This window comes from Gamsiella multidivaricata, assembly GCF_025024155.1.
Source record: "Gamsiella multidivaricata strain RSA 2152 chromosome Unknown BC939scaffold_138, whole genome shotgun sequence".
In the NCBI taxonomy this organism is placed as follows: Eukaryota; Fungi; Mortierellomycota; class Mortierellomycetes; order Mortierellales; family Mortierellaceae; genus Gamsiella; species Gamsiella multidivaricata.
Genome location: NW_026251846.1, coordinates 29,418 through 53,518, shown reverse-complemented (window position 1 = coordinate 53,518; position 24,101 = coordinate 29,418). Strand labels below are relative to the sequence as shown.

The 24,101-nt window shown below is 49.6% G+C and overlaps 8 protein-coding genes across 8 annotated transcripts; 6 read left to right on the top strand and 2 right to left on the bottom strand.

Annotated features, from left to right (window-relative positions):
* Positions 1-54: 54 nt before the first annotated feature.
* Positions 55-7,131, top strand: BC939DRAFT_508581 (uncharacterized protein; the record flags this gene model as incomplete). The annotated part of the gene is made up of 4 exons (XM_051561016.1): positions 55-2,115; positions 2,203-3,523; positions 3,634-5,342; positions 5,434-7,131. Coding segments are annotated over 4 exons (6,789 nt in total), but the record flags the coding sequence as incomplete, so codon positions are not given.
* Positions 7,132-7,386: 255 nt separating this feature from the next.
* On the top strand, positions 7,387-8,463 carry BC939DRAFT_533793 (uncharacterized protein; the record flags this gene model as incomplete). The annotated part of the gene is made up of 2 exons (XM_051561714.1): positions 7,387-7,552; positions 8,052-8,463. The coding sequence occupies 2 exons, from the start codon at positions 7,387-7,389 to the stop codon at positions 8,279-8,281; spliced, it is 396 nt and encodes a 131-aa protein (XP_051406245.1). The 3' UTR covers positions 8,282-8,463.
* Positions 8,464-10,092: 1,629 nt separating this feature from the next.
* Positions 10,093-10,906, top strand: BC939DRAFT_470135 (RlpA-like double-psi beta-barrel-protein domain-containing protein-containing protein). Its single transcript, XM_051558087.1, has one exon. The coding sequence runs from the start codon at positions 10,099-10,101 to the stop codon at positions 10,738-10,740; it is 642 nt and encodes a 213-aa protein (XP_051406244.1). The 5' UTR covers positions 10,093-10,098; the 3' UTR covers positions 10,741-10,906.
* Positions 10,907-11,237: 331 nt separating this feature from the next.
* BC939DRAFT_470131 (large-conductance mechanosensitive channel) lies at positions 11,238-12,887 on the top strand. Its single transcript, XM_051558086.1, has 6 exons — positions 11,238-11,605; positions 11,739-11,876; positions 11,980-11,996; positions 12,098-12,226; positions 12,367-12,484; positions 12,606-12,887. The coding sequence occupies exons 1-6, from the start codon at positions 11,362-11,364 to the stop codon at positions 12,860-12,862; spliced, it is 903 nt and encodes a 300-aa protein (XP_051406243.1). The 5' UTR covers positions 11,238-11,361; the 3' UTR covers positions 12,863-12,887.
* Positions 12,888-13,701: 814 nt separating this feature from the next.
* Positions 13,702-14,393, bottom strand: BC939DRAFT_508577 (uncharacterized protein; the record flags this gene model as incomplete). Its single annotated transcript, XM_051561015.1, has 3 exons — positions 13,702-13,959; positions 14,035-14,153; positions 14,273-14,393. 3 exons carry the CDS (start codon positions 14,391-14,393, stop codon positions 13,702-13,704), a joined length of 498 nt encoding a protein of 165 aa, XP_051406242.1.
* Positions 14,394-15,439: 1,046 nt separating this feature from the next.
* On the top strand, positions 15,440-17,934 carry BC939DRAFT_470127 (uncharacterized protein). Its single transcript, XM_051558085.1, has 5 exons — positions 15,440-15,742; positions 15,856-16,015; positions 16,114-16,588; positions 16,697-17,299; positions 17,388-17,934. Exons 1-5 carry the CDS (start codon positions 15,616-15,618, stop codon positions 17,574-17,576), a joined length of 1,554 nt encoding a protein of 517 aa, XP_051406241.1. The 5' UTR covers positions 15,440-15,615; the 3' UTR covers positions 17,577-17,934.
* A 203-nt stretch (positions 17,935-18,137) lies between these two features.
* On the bottom strand, positions 18,138-22,180 carry BC939DRAFT_482264 (uncharacterized protein; the record flags this gene model as incomplete). Its single annotated transcript, XM_051559104.1, has 2 exons — positions 18,138-18,306; positions 18,414-22,180. 2 exons carry the CDS (start codon positions 22,178-22,180, stop codon positions 18,138-18,140), a joined length of 3,936 nt encoding a protein of 1,311 aa, XP_051406240.1.
* A 661-nt stretch (positions 22,181-22,841) lies between these two features.
* Positions 22,842-23,798, top strand: BC939DRAFT_58159 (uncharacterized protein). Its single transcript, XM_051561759.1, has one exon. The coding sequence runs from the start codon at positions 22,927-22,929 to the stop codon at positions 23,434-23,436; it is 510 nt and encodes a 169-aa protein (XP_051406239.1). The 5' UTR covers positions 22,842-22,926; the 3' UTR covers positions 23,437-23,798.
* Positions 23,799-24,101: the final 303 nt, after the last annotated feature.

Here is a 24,101-nt window from a genome sequence, read left to right as displayed (position 1 = left end):
TTGATCTGTCTAACACGTTATGTTTCTGATTTATCATTATTTTATTGTTCCTAGAGGGCCCATTCTGTATATACCATTAATCAACCGTTGCCTGGCGCAACGAGACTGTGGCTCCCATGCTTGGATCGACTGGCGGAAAGATGCACTTGGGATATCGACTTTATTGTTCCAGCTTATGCGCCCGACGAGGAATTTGCAGAGGACGAAGAGGGCTGGTCTCCGGAGGACTACGATGAGGATGAGAAGGTTCAGGTCATTTGCAGCGGCGACCTCATTCAACAAACAACACACCACTCAATCCCCAGCAAAAACGTCTTTCACTACAACATACCTGTGCCAACACCAGCAGCATCCATTTCTTTTGTCGCGGGCGTGTTTGAAGTCATCAAGCTGAGTCGTGAAGACTATGCGCTCCAGGATATCGAGGATGATGGAGACACGGGCGATATGGAGGACGGCGAACGGGAAGCGTCTGAGAAACCGACAGCGGCGTCTGCACAAATTCGAGGCTCAATGCCGGACATGTTTGCTTTTTGTCCGCCTGGAAGAGCAGCAGAGTTGCGACACACCTGCGGCTTCATGACAAAAGCAATGGAGTTTTTTATGCATGAGATTGGATCCTACCCGTTTTCGTCATTCAAAATGGTCTTTGTCGAGGATGCCTGGGCTTCAACATTTACATCGGCAACTATGGCAGTGTGCAGCACAAGCCTTTTATACTCAGAGGACGTCATCGATCAGGTCTACGACTCCAGGAAGTTGCTCACGCAGGCCTTAGCCCAGCAGTGGTTCGGAATCCACATCGTACCAAAGACTTGGCCCGATATCTGGATCATTGTCGGCTTGACCAACTTTGTGACATCGCTGTTCCTCAAAAAGATGTTTGGGGCCAATGAGTACCGGTTCAGGATGAAGAAGGACATCGAGCGATGCTGTGCGACAGACAGGGACCGAGCGCCACTCTACAACCCCAACATTGCATATCCGATTGATCAGGACGATTTCGAGTTTGTTGAATTGAAGGCCCCATTAGTGTTGCACATGCTGGATAAAAGAATGTCAAAGGGTGGTTCGTCTCTGGGACTGTCGCGTGTTATCCCCAAGATCCTGGTTTCTGTCATGAGCGGCGAGCTGACGCACAATGCGATTAGTACACATTGGTTTTTGAAGACCTGCCGTAAAGTCAGCGGGCTGGAGACAAAGGGATTCTCGGACCAGTGGATCTACAACAGCGGATGCCCCATTTTTGAGTTCGCCTATAATTTCAACCGGAAAAAGATGGTTGTCGAGATTACCATGAAACAGCGCTCCACAAACGACCTGGTTGCAGGAAGGACAAGGATGGCCTTGAGCAGTGAGCATCCATCCCCGACTATCTTTACAGGAACAATGACCGCTCGAATTCACGAGGCAGACGGAACGCCATATGAACACGTTTTGGATATTCAGGATGCAGGAAAGCGCTTTGAAGTGCAGTTTAACACTAAGTACAAGCGTATTCGACGCAATACGAAGCGTTTCCAGGCCAAGCAGGCCGCTGCTGCTGCCGCCGCCCGTGAGGCAGAGGAAGAAGGTGACATTGAGGATGGAATTGGCGCACTTGGTTTCGGAGCAGGTCTCTGGGAAGATGAGAAGGAGAAAGAGGAATGGCAGGTCGTTGAGTGGGGTCAGGACGATGAAAATGGTGCCGTCAGTGCGACGTTTGAGTGGATCCGACTGGATGCCGAGTTCGAGTGGCTTTGCGAGCTACAGTTTGCCCAGCCAGACTTTATGTGGGCAGCACAACTGCAGAAGGACCGAGATGTAGTGGCCCAGTACGAGGCCATCCTGGCATTGGGACGGTTGCCCTCTCCGGCAGCATCAACGTCGCTCTTGAAGACCTTGCTGGATACAAGGTGCTTTTTTCGGGTCAGGACCGAGGCCGCGCATGCTATTGCCCGATGCGCTGTACCACAAACAGACTGGGTGGGCCTCCTTCATCTCATCAAGACGTTCCAGCACAAGTACTGTTATCCGCCAACACATGCCACCAACTTTCAGTCGCCCGACGGTACCATTCCATGTATGCCCAAGCCCAATGACTTTAGTAGCCTGGCGGAATACTATATTCAAAAAGTAATGCGCGCACCCAACGTATGCTTCCTTTTAAGCCGCCTGTAACAAGAACGAAGGCTAACTAACTAATCTACGCTATATTACTAGGCCATTCCTATTGCGCTCGCAAACATCAGGGACGAAAGAGGCTACTGCCCTTTGAAGATTCGACAGTTCCTGCTGGACCTCTTGCGTTTCAACGACAACACTGGCAATGTTTTCTCAGATAACTACTATGTCAGCACCTTGATCTCAGCACTTGGGCACTCCCTAATTCCTGATCGCGTTCACGCATACAATGCACATATGCAGGACATGTTTGAGGACGACGAGGACGAGTATGAACGTATGGATGAGGTTGCTGGAGCGGAGATCTTGGACCAGGCTGTGCGCGAGATTGATCGGTATCGCACTTTGGACTATTTGATCCCAACTTACCACAACACGGTTACCGTCAGCTGTCTTCAGGCGACCATGCGGCTCATGATGGCAGGAATAATTCCATTAGACCTTAAAACGTTTATGATGCACTCGAGATTTGGCAACTTTGTCAACGTTCGGCTGACGTCCTTCGACTCGCTACTCTTGCTGGGCGCGTTGGACAACTTCAAGGCAACTGAATATCTCTGCAGTGTAATTGAGCAGGATCCCTCGCCCTGCGTCCGTTTCCACCTCGCACAAAGTATGGCTGAAGTCTTGGGCGTGTTTATGACATACGACAGCGATAGCCATCGAGAAATGCAGGAGAGTCTGCTTGTCGAGGAGAACGGCATTTTGAGCGGGCGTGATTCTGGCGGATATGGGAGTGATAAACCCTCCACCCTCCATGGACTCGACCTCATTCGGAAGTTGTATGGCCATCAGCCGGTGCTACGGGACAAGGTGTGGGGAATATTGACTAGCCACCCATATCTCGAACACAGGATTCTGAAATATCTTTTGCTTTTCTGCGACATCCTCTACCCGCCTGGCGAGTCGATTCTTCACAAATTCAAGTTCCGTGCACCAGTTATTGGGGATATGGTAATGCAGGAATCTCAGCCAGTCTCTGAACCAGCCTCGGCTCCTGCATACACACCAAGTGCTCCAGCAACAACAGCACCCCTGCCCTCGACAACCGTCTCCATGACGAAACCAGCGACGACACAGATCCCAGCTGTCAATGCTAGCATCATGCCTGCACACCAGATCATTCCAGCGTCTGTTCCGATACCGGCGATGGCCCCAGAACTACTTGCAGCCGTAGCTTCGTCCCCTATGATGCAGCAGTCGCGTGAACATGTTCAAAAACCCGTACAGGCACCTGTACCCGCTGCTCCAATTGTAATGTCACCACCAGCTCCGAAGCTAGCCAAGGCAAAGCCGGACACGCCGAAACTTCCAAAGGTCAACAAGGTCAAGGCACCTGCAGCGTCCACTATCAACCAAGGTATGTATCTGTAAATATCTCCGCTAATGTTTAAATGTTCGTAATGAATTATCTATGCGTGTCGTGAATACTCATATCTGTGGTTTTACTTTCCGTCCTCTGTTACGCAGCGCCCGCTTACAAACCGACGCTTCAATCGGACAAGCCAAAAGTGGATATTTCGCCGCCTCTTTCTACTCATATCAAGGAAGAGCCCTTGACCTCACCCACGCTCGCAGCGCCAATACCAGCACCAGCACCAGCACCAGCACCAGCACCAGCACCAGCACCAGCACCAGCACCAGCACCAGTACCAGCATCAGCACCAGCGCCGGTGCGGTTGCTTCCAGAAGCCAAAGAACCAGCATCCAAGCTGCCCAGCAAAAAGGCGGACCCCAAGCCCAAACCTCCTGCACCTGTTCCAAAACCGACCCCTGTGGCACTTCCCGTGGCAGCTGCACCTGCGCCTAAGCCGGACAAGGGCGTCGCGCCGAGCATACTCTCCAAGCCGGTCGCAGATGAGAAATCCCGAAAAGCTCCTCAGGGTATGCCAGCAGAGCATGTCAAGCAATGTCGTAAGGTCTGGCGCAAGATGTTTAACCACCGATCATCCGCCCACTTCCGGATGCCCGTTGATCCGATTGCCGAAAATATCCCACACTATCCTGAAATTGTGGATAAACCCATGGACCTCAGTACCATCAAGACCAATTTAGATAACGGCAAATATGCCAACCTGCAAGCGTTTGAGGAGGACGTGCGACTAATGCTGAACAATTGCTTCAAGTTCAACCCTATCGGAACATATGTCTACAATCAGGGTCAGGAGCTGGAGACTGTCTTTGAGAATGAGTGGGCAGGCGTGCTGGAGAACGTAGGCGCAAAGGTTCCGGAAATGAACATCACAATCGTGGAGACCCCCAAAGGCTTGACAGCAGTTACTCCAGCAACGGCTCCTACACCCTCAAAGTCAACCACTTCAGAGTCGCTTCCTGCGGGATCGAAATCTTCATCGGCACCAAGGAAACTTTCATTTTCAAAGCAACCTCCAGTTCCTGCATATATCCCTCCATCGGTATCGACCACCGACCGTGTCCCCTCACCCATACCGCAGAGCGGTTCCTCAGTTCACAAGGAAAAGTCGTCTGCAACGGCGATCGTCAGTCAACCGAGTGTACCGTCTCCATCCAAGGGCAGCTCATCCGGTAAATCCTCCGACTTGTCCAAGTGTAAGAAGATTCTCAAGAAACTCATGGCCGACTCCTGTGCGTTTGAGTTCCTGCAGCCTGTAGATCCGATCCGGCAGGGAATTCCTTTGTATCCCAAGATTATCACGCACCCCATGGATCTGGGTACAGTTCAGCAAAAATTGAGAGCAGACGCGTACAATAGTGCAGGCGAAGTCCGTGGAGACATTGAATTAGTGATCTTCAACTGCCGCAAGTTCAACCCTAGAGAAACTTACGTTGTGAAACAGGCGGATGCGCTCGAAAAATTGATGCTTTCAGAGTGGGAGGTGATGTTTGGTAGTAGCTCTTACAATGGCAGTGGCGGTCATGGTGCGGACTCTGGCGCAAACAAGGATGCTTCTGTGGCTTCGAGCAGCTCGAAATCGAAGAGCAAGTCCGCAAAGACCGAGGATGCCTTGAAGAGTTCGGTTTCTGGAGATAATGCAGCCTCTGGAACAGCAGGTGCCCGTCGATCATCGAACACGCCCAAGCCCAAACCAGCCAAGGTTGTCGAAAAAGTGGAGCCTCCGAAAGATGTGGTCGAGAAGCACATGGAAAAAATCCTCAAGAAATGCATGAACCACAAGCACGCCGGCCCGTTTTTGGAACCTGTAAGTTAACTGGTTTGTCTATCGTCAAAGACTTATTGATTAATGAAGATGACCACTAACACGAGATTTTGGTGGCCATCGTTTGGTCTAGGTTGACTGGAAGGCGCTCAATCTGCCTAACTATCCATTATTGATCAAAAACCCCATGGACTTCTCCACGATCCGCAAGAAGTTGACTGCCGGAAAGTACGCGACCATGGATGATTTTGCGGACGACGTTCGACAGATCAGTCAAAACTGCGTCAACTTCAATGGACTGGACCACCCGTTCTCCCAAGGCGGTCTCATGATTCAGACGATGTGCAACAAGGAGGTTGAAAACGCAAAGAAGGATTTAGCGCGACTCTATCCAACGTCATCCTATGCGGTTGCATCTGTACCAGGTGGAGCGGGGACTGTGGGAGCAGTGGGGTCTGGAAAGGCTAAATCGGCAGTGAGCGAGGAACTGAACGGCCACCGCAAAATCATCGAACGACTAAAGCTCAATCCAGACTTTGGCGCCTTTGCTGTGCCCGTTGACCCGATCGCGCTAGGAATTCCAACATACTTTGATATCATCAAGCATCCCATGGATTTCGGTACAATTGAGAAGAAGCTGATTGCTGGGAACTATACCTCGGGAGCAGAGGTCATACGGGACGTCAATCTGGTCTTTTCGAACTGCGCATTGTTTAACTCTCACCCTGGGGATCTGGTTGCGGCCATGGGAGAGCGCTTGAAGAAGACCTGGGAGAACATGGTCAAGAAGGAAGGATTGAATAACCCGAAGCCAGTGGTATCAGGCGCAGCCTCTATCCCTTTGGCCTCGACAGCGAAATCGAAGACGGATTCAACTGCACCTCCAAAAAAGACGGCCTCTACTTCAGCTGCCGGCGGCTCGCCTTCGAAACCGAAGTCATCATCTGCGACAGCCAAAATAGTTCCAGCGTACATCCCGCCGTCTGCATCTTCTCCGGGTTCCTCTGGTGTTGTCCTTTCATCACCGTCGTTGCCATCACCGTCTCATCAAGCCCGACGTGGATCGTCGACTCCAGCGCCTACGCCGCTTCGAAAGGTTATGACTGCATCTGGTAATGGAGGTAGCAGCAAGCTCATTCTAGCGTCCTCCAGCTCTGCGCCCTTGCCGCCCCACCAATCGTCCACGCTTTCTTCGTCGAAAAGCAGTGGTCATTACCATCATAGTAACCATCACAGCAGCCGCCATGGCAGTAGCAGTAGCAAACACGGCCGAAACGATCTCTCCAGCGACAGTGGTCTCTCAGAGCCGGAGGATGATGACGATGATGCCTCGAAGTCTTCCTCTGTCTTGAAATCGATCCGATTGAAACCTCCTCAGCTCATGTCGCCTCCATCGGCCCGCTATGATTCTGACCCAAGCAGGAAGAAGAAACGACCTAGTGGCGAGGATCATTATCGTTCGTATGACGACGACGAGGATGATGATGGCGCATCGAGTAGCAGCAGCAAGCGGCGCAAGGGCGAGCGTGAATATTCTGAGGAGTATGCGTCTTCTTCATCAACAAGAAGGGAGCACAAACACCATAAGAGCAGCAGCAGTAGGGAGCGCAAGGAACACAAGGAGCATCGAGAGTACAGGGAGCACAAAGAACATAAAGAACACAGGGAACACCGTGAACACCGCGAGCACAAGAAACACAAGAAGAGTCGCAAGCACAAGAAACATAAGAAGCGCTCTTCGGAGGATCGGGATCGCGAGCGATACCACAGCGACGATGATGATGACCAGGACCAGGATTTGGAGACGAGTGACCGTGAGCGCTATTACTAGACGTCGTCGATGCAAAATGACACCAATAAAGTCCTTAATGTTTGCTTGCACTTGATGTTCTAAATGAAATTGATTCTGATGCCCATAGTGTTTCTAGCGCATATATTTATTTTAGAGGGTTTCAAACTTTGACATTTTGCGGCGTGTTATAAATTTTTTGTGGGCAGATATCGAGGCGCGTTTGTGACCAAAACGCGTTTTGTAACACGCCAAAATATTCAACCTAACACGCCTGTGACTTTTACAATTCAAAAAATGATGGGTAGCAGCAAGATGAGTGAAGCCGACCACCAACCCGATCCCCGGTTCAAGTCAGAACGCCAACAGCTACTATCCGACCCGGAGCAGCTCATCATTCTCACGGTCCTCAACGATGACGATGAGGAAACAGGGGATGCAATCGTGCTGTATCACCTTGTTGGTGAGTCGCGCTATACTAGCTGTGGGCAGAGGCAAATGAAGTCCACCATAGTGACGAGATTTGAAAGGGCGGGTTATATGCTTGGCTAATGAGAACGCATTTGATTTTTGGCGGATGTCAAAGTTTAAAACCAGTACGCGTTTGGTTTTGCGAATGTCGAAATTTGAAACACCCTACTATTTCGGTAATATCACAAACGCGTATTGGGTGTCAATGCGCACGACTAATGACCAGTATGGTGTATTCACCATAGCTATTGTCTTGCTTATTGAAAGTGCCCCATTTCTCATTAAGAGCATAGTGCTTCTGAGACTACCTCCTATATTTCTAGTCTCCTATACTACGTAGATGCATTTATAGATATTTCCTAGTATATAAAGCACGACTTGCCCATTATTAAAAGGACATCTTGTTTTTCACAGATATCATTCCCACATACTCCGCAGCCAGTACGACAGGATCAGGCCGCACGTCCTCAATATTTCATGTTGCATTCTAGCCTGTTTATCGACGGCACTAGCGACATTAGCATGGCGATACAAGATCTACATCTTGAACCACTGGTGCCGAAGTACGCCGAACTTCATTGTCTATAGCACCTGCTTCCCAGGGCAACTGTTGAAAACTTATAAGATCACGTATCTGGAGATGCTCCTAAGGGGTCTCATTTTTGAGTATCAAACCTTTAAGCTTTTAATCCTAGGGCGACGCGGATGTCTGAGCAAGTGATCACAAGGGTGGGGCTTCGTGAATTTCGCGGCGCGAGAATATGGTGTGACCAACACAAAGCATTTTAAATAACGGCTACCTGTAGGTATGGCGTGTGGTGTATTCACCACATTGTCTTGCTTATATTAAGTGCCCCATTTCTCTGAATCCGCCACCACTCGATGCCGATCCTTTATATAGAGCATTGTGCCTCTGGGACTACCCCTATATTCCTAGTCTCCTATATTAGATGATTTCTAGCTATTCCCTCGTATATAAGGCACGATCTGCCACTATTACAAAGGGCATCTCGTTTTTCACAGAGCTATTGTTCTGTAACAAGACGAAGGAAGACTACTTTTAATAATATTTGCAGTGCATGAGTATATACTATCGTGATTATTGTTGCGTCCTCGCCGCGCCGAAAGAGGGGGAGTATGGGGGTTTTTCTTTGCTAAATCCATGGCTGTGCTTCATTTTTTCTCCTCTTGAAATATGTTGAGTAATGGGTCCATTGATATCCTGAAAATGACATGACAGGCCCTGTTTTTTGACGAAAGTCGCGGCGGCAAGGGAATATGCCACGACAATCTCGCAACGCTATGCTGTAATGGCTCTCTCTGTGTGCGAGACTCAAAATTGTGTGGACTAGGGTTACGTGACCTACTTCTGTCAAAAGATTGCAATTGGGGCACTTATTTCTTGAGTGTTTTCTTTCCTTATGAGGCATTCAACAGTGAGATCCAGGCAGGACCCACCCTCTACTTTTTGGCTACTATGAAGTGACAAGATCTTATCAGAGTCTAGTCCTGCTTTCTAGCTCAAGATTTGGGCGGGGTTCCTGGATATTGAGTGGCCGCCAGCGTATCAATTCGTTCTTCATGGCGCGTAGTCGACCGGTGTTCATAGAAGAAAATTCGTTGATAATGCACCTGAAACAGCCAGACACTTGGCCAATACGCCGGCACTGATTCATGCCCCTGGAAAGCCAGGAACCTGGGTGGTCAGGGGTCCAACGGGTACCACTCCGACCTAGACTGTGCCGGTCAAAGTCAACAGTGCCATCCCAAAAATTATGAGACTAAGGATTTTAGAAGGGGATGACAATTCATTCGGACTAGTAGCGGGTTCTCCAAGAATTGGTGGTCTTCCAGGTTGCTTCTTAGGAACAACGGTGCCATCTTTATCCTACCTTTTCATGATCGAAAGGACTGTCTTGATGCTGAGATTGTTTTTTTTTTGGCAATGTTGGATGGGGTCACATCAGCCTCGTGGGCTCCAATGATACGACCCTTGAGTTCGACAGAATGGTGTTTGGGCATGGTGGTGGGGTGCTGGAGTGATGGAGTGAAAGAAAGATAATGACCAAGAGATTTTACAATGGCTTATTGAACCAGTCTGCGAGCTCATTTCAGTCGTATTCTAAACCCTAGTCTCATAATTTTTGGGAGGGCACTGTACATCACATCTACTCGGCGATAGGCCACGTTTCCTTTCCTGTCTTGTCATAGGCCATGTGTAGCCCCGAATAAAACCCAGCGAATGGAAGAGCCCGAAGACTCAGCAAGATTGTCCTGGATCATCAGTTCCCGGTCCCTGAATTTCCTAACCCGTTGTGGCGGAAACAGGATTGCGCCCGATAATTCAAGGTTTGCCACGAGCCCGGCGGTACCTGACTTCTTGCTAAAAGAAGCGAGGCACCAATCGCATAGACGGTGCAATTCACGGGTTCCGGCCCCTGTGCCTGGTTCCCAGAAGAAGCAACAGGAAAAATTGGCTCTTCCTAGAAGAAGAAGCAGAAGAGAAAATGTATAAATACCGGGATAGAATCAGGGATAATGGCTTCACACAGCTCAACAGTCGTCCCCCCTCCAGTACAACTACTAGTCCTCTCCAGTCCGGCACCACTACTAGTCCTCTCCAGTTATTCTCCTCGTCTTATATCTTCCATCATGACTAAGCTTACTGCCCTCTTCTTCATCGCCGCTGCCACCATGGCTACAATCGGCTCCGCGGCCCCGGTTGCTACTTCGACACCCATTACCGTCACCTCCATCCCCACTTCCACTTCCGCCGTCGTCCCTTCCGCAGTCGCCACCGCTGACGTTACTACGTCCAAGAGCGACCCCGAGATTACCGCCAACGACGCCTTCTCATCAGCCGTGACACACTCGGGCAGAGCCACCTGGTTCGAAGGCTCTTACGGCGCTTGCAACATTAACTGGAACGGCAATTCAGAGCCTATCGTCGCCCTGAACGCTCATCAGATGGGCGAACAGTCCTGGGGCAATCCAGTCTGTGGTCGCAAGGTGCGCATCACTAACACAGCCAACGGCAAGTCCGTCGTTGCTCGTATCGTCGACAAGTGCCCCGGTGATGAATGCGCCTGGGGATCCCTGGACCTCTCCCCCGCCGCGTTCATATCGCTTGGAGGAGAGCTGGCTATGGGCGTCCTGAGCATCAAGTGGAACTACATCTAAATGTTCCGTTTCTGAAAATGAAACAATTCTCGAGGCGAAGGTGGGAGGTTCAGAGCTGGTCTTTGATACTCCTCCTAACCAACTCATCATACCACGTCTCCCCTCTTACCATGCGGGTGGATCCATAGAATCATTACCTTATACTCAAAATAAAAGCCAATTGACTATAACAAAACATCATCGCAAATCTTTTTTTTTGCAGGGTTGGCGGCCCCGGGCATTGCAGCTTCACACATATCGCGTGGAGAGTGGTCTGTGCGTCGATCTAGAGGTGAGACTTCGCCCCGCGCACCATCTTTAATCCTTTACTCTAAAGACGAGTTCTATCTAGGTTCTTTCTTAACGCCCGATGCTGACAAGGTGTTAAGATTTTCAAAGATTCTCTCTCCGCAGAACAGCCATTGTTCTTTCCCGGGGATATTTACGCATGGGAGATGCATAAACATGAGCGCTACCACTTCGGAGACCAATGAACAACGCCCGATTATATTATGCTAGTCTATTTTTTCATCGCATTCCCCATCCCTCCCCATCATCTCTTTCTCTCTCTCCATCCTTGCGATCCTCATTCATTCGAACTCAACCACCTTTCTTTTCTCCTCTCACCTGTGCCTCTTCACTATGAGCAACTACAACAGCTCCTACAATAACAATAACAACGACAATCACCAAAACTTGGGTCAGGTCCAGTCCCTGTCCTCATATGAGCAGCAGCCACAGGAGGAGCAGTTCAGTGAGAAGCAGGATAGCACTAAGGTTAAGAGGAGGACGTTGAACCCCGTGAGGGCGATGTCCCAAGGTACCCAGGTTGTTGTAGGTGGAGTTACTCAAGGAGCTCAAGTCGTGAAGGGTGGTCTTTCCTCTGGTAAGAACCAATACAAGAATGCAACCCCGATTTTTACAGTGTTCAAAAGACCGAGATGTTATAATGAAATCGACTGCTTTTCTAAAACGGCTTTAACGTTTACTCCCTCCATTCAATCGATATGTTTCGATAGTTGAGAAAGGTGTCACACAAGTGGGCACAAAGCTTACCAAGGTTCCTGGGATCAGCACGGGCGTTTCGTTCTTTGCTGATTACCGCAAGTTCATGGATCGAGGCAATGTCATTGACCTGGCAGTTGCTGTTGTTATTGGTAAGGCTATGCCGCCATATTTGATTAAGTCATTCACTTGAAGCAATTGAAACGGGGGACGTTTTCCTAACAACCCCCTATTATCTCCCTTGATGCCTCGTAGGTGCTGCTTTCACTGCTGTAGGTGGTCCACCGTAGCTCTGAGCGTAAAATCGATGTATAGTAATATGAGATAGACCTAGGAACTCAATTTTCACTGTCTCCGTCTTTAATTACCTTAGATTGTCACCAGTTTGGTAACTGACATTATCACGCCTCTGATCGCCCTCGCTACGGACAAGAACCTGGAAGAGAACTTTATCGTCCTGCGCTACAATCGCGAGAATGGTACTTCGGAAGCAATGGTACCTGTAAGTTTTCTTTCGTCGCTTGACGCCGTTATTTGTGCTAAGCATTGCATTAAATGACCGCGCTTTACGATAATCCTCTAACATTTTTTAACGCTGTTGTTGTTGTTGTTGTTGTTGTTGTTGTTGTTGTTGTGGAATAGCCTGCCACTAGACAGCAGGCAAAGGATAGCGGCCACATTACTTGGAATTGGGGCAACTTTTTGCAAACAGTCATCAACTTCTTTATCGTCTCCGCATGTATCTTCCTCATTGTCAAAGGTACAATACAGCATGCATGCATAGTCAATCGAAGGACGCATGGGCCACTGAAGTTGTGCTTGAATGAATGATTTTTCTGTGCTCATGGCATTTCTTCTCCACTCTATTTTTTCGGTAATAGTGTACGAGATGGGCCGTAACAAGACGAAGGATGTAACGGAAAAGAAGTGCGACTACTGCCTCAGGAGCATTCCCTTGAACTCGGTCCGATGCCCCAACTGCACGACATGGCTTGATTGGGATGCATGCTCCAAGACTGCAAATATGGAGCGCATGGCCGCAACTGCAGCAGCAGCGCCCATTGTCCCAGGAGGACCCACGGCGCAGGCGCCCTATGCGAGCTACCCTGCAAACAATAATGTTATCACCCATCCTTGAGAGTTAGCAAATAAAATCAGCGAATAATAATGTATTGCCATGCGATAGAACCCATTTTTATTATATCAGGTCAAGCTTAAGAGCGTCACCCAAAACGCATTTCAGTTACATGCAACTTTAATGAATAGAAATCGGCAGTTCGATGGCGCGCGCACATCCGTCAAAGCATACGGCATTGTCACGACCCTACTTACATGGACATTTATGGAATGCACAATCCCAATCAATTCTACTGGTAGTCTCGGCACACCTACATTTGTCATTGAGGGCTATCCCGTGGCGTTTACGGTTCGACTTTCTGGTCTGGATGTTGGATACCACGTTGGATAGCAGCTATGCGATATCCAAGAAGGCAAAAACGCTGTAGCTGATGATGTCCTTGAAACAATACAATATCTATATCAATATAGTTAACTTAGCATTATAAATATACCTTGAATAGCCATTGAGCTCGACGCGGATGAAATCGAGTTCTGTATGCGTATCGTGGCGCGAAATAGCCTTGGGTGCACACTCGGCTCTCTGTCTGGATGAGAAGAGTCAATGAAAGATGATGGGTGGAAAGGATGAAGACTGAAATGCTTTTTTTTTTTTTTTTTTTTTTTTCTTGAGTTGGAAGGCCCACAGCCCTAGCATTGACGCGTCTGTCATGCTATAACGTATTAATATGCTGTTTATTGCAGAGAACGAACAAAGCTCACAGTGGCCATGAGATTAGGAATATAATATAAAAATGATCTATGAGAGAAAGAACGTTTCAAAAGGATCCAGTAGAGGTTCTTGTCGTCTACCATGTTATCGTTCAAAAAAAAAATGGCCCTGTCCTACTTCTTCAGCATCTAGATACCAGTACCATCGCCAATGATTGTACCGTCGGAAATGACAAAGTACTCCAACTCGTACGAGTCATGCGAGATGTCCAAAGCAGCCCTAGGCGGCAAGGCGTTGTTGGCGGTAGGCATGGCCAAGGTCAGGGATCTCTGGGTGGCACGTCCAGCCTTGTTGAGACGACGGTTGTAGTTGAAGCAGCCTTCCTTCTTGTGGCGATTGCAAAGGGACACGTTGGTCTTGGTCATCATGTCGCAGAAGATGCCTTCCTGGAGAGAGAGCATGGATATTCCTCAGGAGGTCGGGCTGTCGCGGAGGGCGATGGCACCTTTGCCGGCGGTCACGTAGGCCTTGTTTCCATAGACATCCTTGGCGAGAGCTTGCTTCTTCTTGTTTGGACTAGAACCACCGTAAAAGGTGACCCCCCAGTGGGGCAAGAGTGGGCCTGCTCTCAAGGATCCTACTATCGAGAATGGTCACAGGAGACCATATATTCCTCGTGGTGGCATCAGACACTTTAACTGGTTCCATTGGGTCTGCGCTCTGTGAGTCTGCTGTGAAAAAAGAATTCATCCCGCGTACCCACCATCGTTCCCACTCCCCAGATCTCACGCAGACTCCACCAAAGGGTGTCTAGCTCGCACGGGGTAAAACTCGGTTTCGTGCGTGTGAATTGTCGATCATCCTTGATTGCCTCCTCCATGTCGCGCAACCACTTTTCCCTCGCCTTATCCGCCAAGGTGTGTCCAAGACTCAGAACACCATCAAGTGTCTTTCTCCATTCTTCCTGTCGTCGGTCCTGTGTGGCTCTGCAGACCCAGAGGAGCTGGTTTTTTTTTATTTTTTTATTGGCACCAGATTCTCCCAGGCGCGCTGGTGCGCCATAGGCTGCATTGACCAAGCCTCGGCTTGGACTGTCAGCCGGCCGATTATACTACACTTTCTTCCCAGAGGTGCTGGGTATACTACGTGAATACTCAGTCATGTGACGCTAGACGGGATCTAAAAATGAATCAGCTTCACCCTCGTCTCAGCTCCATCACAATGAACAAGGACAGCACCAAGAGCCGTCTAGAATTATTGATCTATAACCAGGACCTTTATTCCACAGATATATATAAGACAGGCCAGACTATGTAGTTGGGACTCAGTTCATATATTCATACCAGTCTAGTCAATAAACTATTGTCTTCACCCACTCATCTTTGTTTACTCACGTTGTTCACTCGTCTCCCCTCGTTTCCACCCTCGTTTGTTCCTCGTTCACCAAAAGTCTTACAACAACAAAGTAGAGACGCCTGACACAGCCAATATCGCGAATCAGACAAGCTTGGATATTAAGTACTGTGGGAGTCGTGACAGAAAGGATGACTGGAAAGATAGAGGATGAAGGCGATTTTGGAGAGGGGGATCATACGATCGGCTGCTGGGGATAGAACCAAAAGAGGGTTGCTTGCACAGAGGTGGCAGCATTACTTTAGTACCCTGCAGTCAAACGCATAAACTAGTTTTCTGGAATTTTAACAAAAGTTTACTGCTGATGGTTTACGAATGAGCTGGGGCGTGCGTGTGTGTGCGTACGTGTGTGATTGCGCGCATTGCTGAAAAGCGGCATCCTTTTATCCTTCCAGATGCTGTCACCTTGCATGTGGCCTTCCTTGGCGCCACACGAGCATGCCACTCATTCCCCTGAATAAAATACGAAAATAGACATTCGGGGACACATGGTTCGTTTCTCTTGAATAAATAGCTCACTTCTTTATATTTTTTTTCTTTTCTTTTTTCCGAATCCCGTCCTTCATTCCTCCGCACCTTCTCGTCCTCATTCTCGCTCTTCAGCCCTCTCTCAGCCAACTTAATACCCTAGTCGAAAGCGCATTTCGCCTATTTCTATCAGCGATTGAAATAACTTCCAAGCAACAGAAATGGCTCCGAACTTCAAGGTTTTGATTGCGGGCGCCAGTTTTGGTGGCGTTACCTTGGCCATTCTCCTGGAGCGCGCTAATATCGCATACGAGGTGTTTGAGGCCTCCCCTGGCGTTTCACCCATAGGTATATATGCATACATTTCAATGACAAGAACAACTCTTTGCATGCACCAGCACAGCGCTCAACCCTCTCCTTTTTCTCACGCTTTCTTTTTTTTTTTTTTTTTTGAATCGTAGGTGGTGCGGTGGTATTAGGGCCAACGGTGATGCCGCTACTTGAGCAATTGGGCCTACTCCGCAAAGTGCAAGAGATATCGAAGCCTATCAAGACCATGCACCTTGTCCAGGAGGGCATGAAGCGGATAGGAGAAATTGACCTCTCGGACCATAAGGAGCAGTACGTTCAGTAGATCTGTCTTGAGGCGAACCCTTTTGGTTGACTTCTTGACGCTAAAATGTCCTCATGCCTCTCTAACTTCTACTTTATTTGCGTAGGACGGGCTACGACTCCTTAGTCGCAACAAGATCCGAACTCCTGGCAGCGTTGACCACTCAAATCCCGTCTCATAAGATCCATTTCTCCAAACAAATTGTCTCCTTCTCTGCCAACAAAAACGAGGTCGTGATCCGGTGTGCTGACGACACGAATTATACGGGCGAGATCCTCGTCGGAGCCGATGGCGCGTTCTCCCGGATCCGAGAGTTGCTCTATCGACAGGTCGCTAAGAAGGGTATCTTGCCGAGAAACGATGCTCTGGCGACAGCAGCTGATGCCGCAGTTGCGATGGCGTCGACTGTGCATGGAATTGAATCGGATCATGAGGATACAAGCGCGGAGGGGGAATTGTTACAAGGTGGACATGTCTCTTTGGTGGGTGTCACGCAGCCGCTGGATGCGGAGATGCTCCCGATTCTGCAGGACGCTGATAGTCGATCAGATACTGTCATTGGCGACCACACACCTCATTCGGTAGGTTTGAACAAGCATAATTTTTCTTACTGACCATCCACGCTGTTCACACAACACTTTCAGATCTTGGCCTTAATTTCGCCCGCTTTATTCATCCGTGGCATATAGTGGAGCTATTTCACCGTTCCAGGGAACCGAATATGTTGGGCGGTCAACATGCAATTGGACGATCTTACCCTTCAGGAACAACATGTCCGCACGCCTCCCAAATCTCCTCCATCGCCCACACCATCATCCATCTCCTCGTTCTCCGCATTTTCGACCTCTTCTGCAGAATCGCACCTCTCACCAGAGTTAGGATGGGAGACCGAGGAACTCGGGACGAACAAACTGGGAAAGCTACTCCGCTCAGAAGATTGCCGTTCATTCCAGACACCTCTCGGCAAAACACTCGGGGATCTGATTGATGCGACGCCCAAGGAGAACATTGCTAGAGCCCTCACCGAGCAGACCTTGTTCGAGACTTGGCATCATGGACGGACGGTCTTGATTGGAGATGCCTGCCATCGGATGCTGTCCAATGCGGCACATCAGGGAGCCGTCAATGCGATCCAAGATGCGGTAGTGCTCGGAAACCTGATCCATGACCTACCCTCGGCTTCGCCTGGAAACCTGGTCGAGATATTCAAGGACTTTCAGGCGGATCGTTACCCCCATATCAAGGCTCAGATGCACATGAATATCAAGGTCGGCAAGTTGATGTCGGCGCAGGTAAGCAAAAGCAATTTTTTTTTACATATATATTTTGCTTGTTTAATGTGGTCGTATACTTACTGACACTATTTGCGTTTAACTATAGAGCTGGACAGAAGCATTGATGCGTAAATTCCTAGTGCGATACATGTCCAGGATATACCAGCACTTCTGCGACGACAAAATCCTGGCAGATCGTCCGCAGGCGACGTTCTTGCCACTGATCGACAGTCGTGGACACGTTCACGCCCATCCTCAGAGGGAGCATAAAGTCTTTGGCGGGGATTCGGGTTGAAACTAAGAAACCAAATATATCTGTCTGCGTGGTCAAAGCAAAAAATAAATAGAACAAAGTAGAGTGGATCGGGCATTCATCCCTAAACTATAATAGTAACTAATTGGTTTTCGAGAACAACTTGGTTTATTTAGGGCTAGGCTTCATAAAAGGACGTTTTAAGGAATAAAGGGAAGGGTGATCATAACAAAGAGCATGCCAATATGAGGGAGGAGGGGGGGCATGGTATATGGCGGATCGAAAAAAGGTGAAGGAAAAAAGTTAGGCGAGTAGCGAGTAGTGAGTGTGAGTGGGCTTATGACATAAAAATAAAATAAACTAAATGATTACAAATTAGTGGCGAAAAAAAAAAAAAAAAGACGTGTTCTCCCGAGACAGTCAGTATGCCTTCGCAAGAAAAGAAAATAATATAACAAATATCAATACAAAGGTGGGTGGGTAGGGGTAAAGATAATAATGAGTAGAATAAATAAAATAGTAAAGAGTGGAGAGTAAAAAAATATCAAAGATGTGAAGGAGGGAAAGAAGGTGTCGAAGACAATAAAAATAAAGGAATAGAAATTAGGATGCTTCCTTGGGAATGGGAAGCGCGACACGTCCCTTGCACTGGATGCAGACGAGATGGTCGCGCTCGTGCTTGACGCGGTCAGCCTCCATACTCGCATACTCTGTCTTGAGAGGAATGTACTTGCACTCAACCTTTGTACAAAACACATTCGACTTTTTGTATCTATTTCACCATCAACAAAAAAAAAATAAAGATTTAGTCAACATCATCTTCACCGAGCTTCAGCGGCCACCTCTCCCTCCAAAAAGGACGACAGGAATCAAGTATACCTCAGTCCGCATGAGTTGCACAGGACGGTGTTAACGATATATCCAGGTCGCCAGCACGGCGTGTCATTTGCTCCGCATGCTTCACAGTGCTTAGACGAAGCGGTTGTAGTCGCTCCATGTCCAAAACCTTGTCCAGCCATGCTAAAGATTGATCCTCCATGGTGTCCCGCACCAGAGATGGAAACCTTAGCCTTGTTATGCTGCTTGAGCTTGGATGGATCTGCAACCGTCGGCTTCTTTTTCTTGGGCTGCTGCGGTGATGTTGTTCCTCCAGCAGTAGCGGCGGCAGTCTTCAACGTCTTGGGCGTAGACATCTTGCCATTTGCGCGCTTCTGATTAACTGCCTTGTCCTGATGCATCACTCGTTCGTGAAGTCTTCCTCCAGATGCCTCGCGATCATCCTGGCTGTCGCTGTGATCATCATCGACTCCGCCTCTGTAGGGAACAAATTCGTCTTCAGTTTCGTCGTCATCCACAGTTCCATCGTGCATCTCCATCAGAGCCTCTGCCATAGCCAAAGATTCGTCGTTGGATCCATGGATAGAATGCCTTGCATCTCCAGCCTTGCGTCCTCGTTTGGGTCCACCTGTACCAACATCGGCATGCGATCCACCCTTCCTAGATGCCTTAGTGATATTGTGTTTGGCCTTCTTGGATACGCTCGACGATAGATCGCTAACCTCCTCTTGGATGGATCGCTTGCGCGCTGCCTCAAGCCCACCATTGACTCTGTTATTGATGTTGTTGTTGAGGTAACCTCCTCGACCAGCAGCATTACCCTTGCGTGATCTACCATCCAGAGACGATTCGCCAACGCTTTCATCCTCGGATTGAATGGCGTTCAAAAGGGGCTTCAGTGTCTTGAACTGATGATATCCGCGTCCCGATCGCTGGAGGTCCATGATCTCGCGAGCACGTATCGCCTCGAATTCTGCTTCCGAAACAGGAATAACACCATAGGAACCTGCATGATAACGTTCCCTATCGTGGGCCTGCAGAAATTCCACTCGACTGTTTTCCTCCTCTGTATCGTTCGGATCAACAGCAAAGTTCTTTCCACCAATCCTTTTCTGCGTCAGCCTGGTGTCTTTCTTGCCCTTGCCCTTCTCTCTGGGTCCCGACGTCGAGGCGGTAATGGACGCCCGACGCTGATTAGATATACTGCGCAAGCGCCCTTCAGCATCAGAGTAGCCGTCAAGGTATTGCTCCTCGTCCTCGATATCGTGTGGCTCCTCCCAGGATAGATCCCTGTGGTCGTGGCGACCTCCCGCAGTTTGTCGAGCCTTGGCTGTCAGTTTGTCTTTGCCCTTTGGGCCTCGTCGCAATGAGCCACGTTCAAAGGTCGAGGATGACAGCTCCACAGGTGAGCCGAGCTTCATGGGTTGACTGGAGGCATGGTTATTTTGCTGGTATGCCGCCTCGTCCTGAGCTGGTGGAGAGATCGAGGGAGAGAACGATCCGTGACCATCCACACCATGCGCTCGTCGTCTGTGGCGTGAAGTACCTCTGCCTGGGCCGTGGAAATCGCCTTCCTCCAGGACATCAGCCTCTTGGATGGTATGACTCGATCGACGTCTCTTCAAGCTGGTTGAATGAATCTGATCTGCTCCAACGTACTCATCTGCGTCGTCGTCCTGCCGTGCTCCCTGTGTACTGATCGATCCCCTGCCTTTTCCAGCACCAGCCTTTCGGCGCTTGCCTCCATTAGATCCGCCATTCTGAGCAGCCATCTCCGAGTCCTGCTCCGTCTGCTTCGCCTCGAGTTCCTCCTGGAACTTGACAAAATCGGAGAGAAGTGGAGGGTAGGCCTTGATTCTTGCTCCTCCGGGAATGACGAGGTCCGTACTTGGTGGCGGGAGAATTCCTGACCCCTTCACAAAATCCAGCTCGTTGCGGGGGATCAATGATTGTCTCCGAATACTCAACCACCTCTGGGCCCATAAAGGCAACAGCGACGGATCATCCTCCTGCGCTATAGTTGGTGAATCTTTGGAACCCTCGCGCTGCGGATCTGTCTCTTTCAAGTCAATGCTCGCATGCTGTGGTTGTGGAGTTGCAATTTCCATAGCGGTGACGATGACACTGACAGCGATAGACTCGACGTTTTGCTGCGCCTTCTCGCTCTGAGGAGTGTCGAGAACATGTCTGGGGTTACTCGTGCCTCCATTTGGTGTTTCCATCCTCAGAGTCGCGGAAACAGTTGAGGTCGAAGGAGGTGTCGGCATGCTGTCCTGACTGATCTGTTCATCAGTTTCCATCGCTGTAGAAGCCCCTTGGCCATTAACAGCTGGATCCTGACCCAAATCACTCTCATCGGATACACTCGCTTGTTCTACTGAGGCGTCCTGGTTCGATAAATTGATTGGCTGATCGAGAGGATGGGTCGCTTCCTGTTCTGAATAGTCCTCCTGTACACGGATCCCAAGACCTGATCGCGTGAGAGGGGAGGCAGGCGTCGTCTGTCCGTTAAAGAGATTGTGTTCAGAGACGTCCGGACCAGATACCGAGCGGCGTATGGAAGAGGCCGGGGAGGGATAATGCGAAGGAGGTGTGTTGCCTGCCGTTCCATCCTCGGAGCCGGTCAACGAAGGTGATTTTGCCGAACGAAGGTAACCAAACGGCATCTGGAAAATCACACCTGGTGATAGCTCTTGGGAATCAGTCCAGCTTGGAGATCGCATCGGGATACTCTTCCTCTTTGATCTCATAGCCGTAGGCGTGGCGGGTAAAGTGGGGCTTGACGTAGATATGAGAGGAGATGACGCAGTAGGCGCAGCAGAAGGATAGGTTTGAGCTATTCGGAAAGTCGAAATAGCGGTCTGGGTAGGGGATGGCGCCGTGGCTGGGAATTGGAATGCATCCATGGCCGTCGTGTGGGACACTGGGGGTCCAACGGCTGCTTCGTCGATCGAGGTTGTAGGCAACGAGTACAGGGTGAGAGCTGGAGAGGCAGCATAAAGGACGGTACGTAGCCCCAAGGGTGAGGGCACGACTGGAGCAGGCGACATTGAGGAACGCCTGCGGTTGTCGAGATCACTTGGAGTGCGACCCATAGATATCGTATTTGGATCAGGAAGGGTCAATAGAGTGGATTGTGAGACGTGAGGAACCGAGGCTAGTGTTGAGTATGAGGACAGCGTTGAGAGCGAGGCGGATCTTCCAGTCTGGCGCGTGCTGGGATTGGGCAGGCATTCTGAATGGCGGCGAAAACTCGTAGAGATGTCCATGGATGGGCTGCCTGAGGTCCGGACAACGATATCTGGGTGGGTTGGATGGAGATGTGAGCAGGTATCCTCGAAGATCTGGTTGTGGAAAGGCGGATGGGTTTGTTTGCTGGCCCTCGCCTCTGTCCGAGTGGAGTGCTTATTGGAGGTAGTGGAGCTACCCAGGGTTGCGACCTGAGCCGCCTGCTTCGAGGTTACTGTGCGCGAAAGAGATTTCGCTCGGAATACTTCATTAAGAGACGAATGTTCTGAGGACTGGAGCTTGTGCAACAGTGTAGGAGGATATGGTGTTGGGAGTGCTGCAGGATCGGGCGCCGCCGCCGTCTCGCATATGGTTGCCAGGGCCTGGGAGGCGGTTTCGGATCGGAGAAACCCCCGCTGCTGGAAGAGATGGATCTCCTCGGGGGAGAGACGTGCTTTGCCCTGGGCGGTGAGTGCCTGGATCTTGCTGAGACTGACTCGGTATTTCTTCGGCGGTGATTCAGAGCGCGTGGAGGAGTCCGTTGAGGAGGGCAGGGCTGCGGCAGTTGTTCCAGTGGACATGATGATTGGAGATGTATATTCGCCTAGATCTGAATAGGGAAGTGAAGTGATAACAATAGATGTTAGGGGAAAAGCGGACCCCAAGGGGGATGGGAGCAGAAAGGTGCTGATATACACACATCTCCTGTGGTGGTGATGATGATGATGATCCTTCGGGGGAGAGATATGTTGCCATGGGATCAAAAAGAGATTGACTAGGCCCAACTAAGACCCGACCAGACAAGACAGGAGTAGCAACAGACACAGCCTGGAAGGGGAAAGGCGGACAGGGAGGCGGTACTTCGACCGACAGCGGGGTACATGTTACCACATTTGAGCACGTTTTTTTTTTTTTTTTTTTTTTTTCCTCCAATGCTTCTGTTTATACCCGCGTCTTGTGCAAAAATAAAAAGAGATCGACCTTTGACCTTTTGACAGGGAGGGGGGGGGGGGAACCACACGAGATGGCTCTATATCCTTACGTATACAAAGAAAGACGACTGGCGACCGATGAACAACCTCCAGCGACCACAAACAACGACAAACGACGGATGCGTGTGGTATGGCACTATTCCACGATGGTGTTTAATTCGATGATATTGTCCCGAAAAGAAACTAATAAAGACGAATAAAACAGATGGACGATCATAAGCAACGAGAGCACTTCCAGGAAAGAGAGACTCGAACATCGATTACGACAAAACAAAACGAGACAACCCAACACACTCTCACACACACACACACACACACACACGCACACTCAGACAATGCACCATGCACAATGCAACATTGTACATGCCGCTAACCATAACAATAAAGATCCAATCCAATCCAATCCAATCCAATCCAGCACACGCTCTTATCCTCTCGTTTACTCGCTCTTTTGTTCAAAACAAAGACAGAGCCAGACGGAGGTAGATCAAGGGGGAGAGGGGTATATCAGATGTGCACACGAGCAAAAGGAGCTGGAAAAAGGCGGTCTGGTAGTGGTGGATCGGACACGCTCTGGGCGTTGCAGGCGTAGGCGTAGGGAAGGAGGAGAGATGATACTAAGAGGGTGTGTGATGTTCTTTCTGAAAACGGGTGTGGAGTGTGAACTGCTTGCTGACTGGGCGCAGGATGTACCTTTTCTGGTTTTGGTTTTGGTTTTGTGTGGGAGAGACTGTTGCCAAGAAGGACGGACCGTTGGGTTGCGGGGTATTGTTCCCGGAGTTCAGCACACAATGGGGTCTGGAATGAGATGGAATGAGAAGAGAGCGGGAAGGGCAGAGGAGTAAGAGGGGTCTGCACAGGATAGCGGGGCAAGGGCAAGGGCAACGGGGTGGAGGGAGGGGCCAAAAGGGAGGTTGCACGAGCAATAAAGAAGCGAGGGGGCGAGAGAAGACGAGGAGGGAATGGAAATGTGAATGTGCCGAGTAGGAGTAGTAGTAGTAGGAGTAGTTGTGGTGGTGGGAGAGTTTAATGAACAGTGGAGAGAAGGGGGGAGAGAGAAACTGTGGGAGTGAGAGAGAGCGTGTGTGTGGGAGAGGGTGTCGCAGCAGAGAGAGGGAAAGGGAAAGAGAAAGACTCGGATCGTGGAAACAAAGAAGGACGAGAAAAGGAGGGAAAAAAAGAAAGTTAGGATCGATCGATTATACGATGGCCCAGTGGAGGTGGGCTGGAGGTGTGTTAATATGAAGTGTAAATGTCGAGGGTGCCGCTGCTGCCTGCCTGGCCTGTCTCACCTGTTCTCTTCTCTTCTCGTAGATATTCATGCACATTCATCCGCACACCCATGCAGCCATGCAACGAGGGCGTAAGAAGGCCTGTTGCTGTAGTTGTTGTTGCTGCTATGACCGATCGATGGTACGGGTTTGTTGTTGTTGTTGTTGTTGCTGCTGCTGTTGTTGTTGCTGTTGTTGTTGTTATTGTTGTTGTTTGATTTCATCTCTGGATGCACACT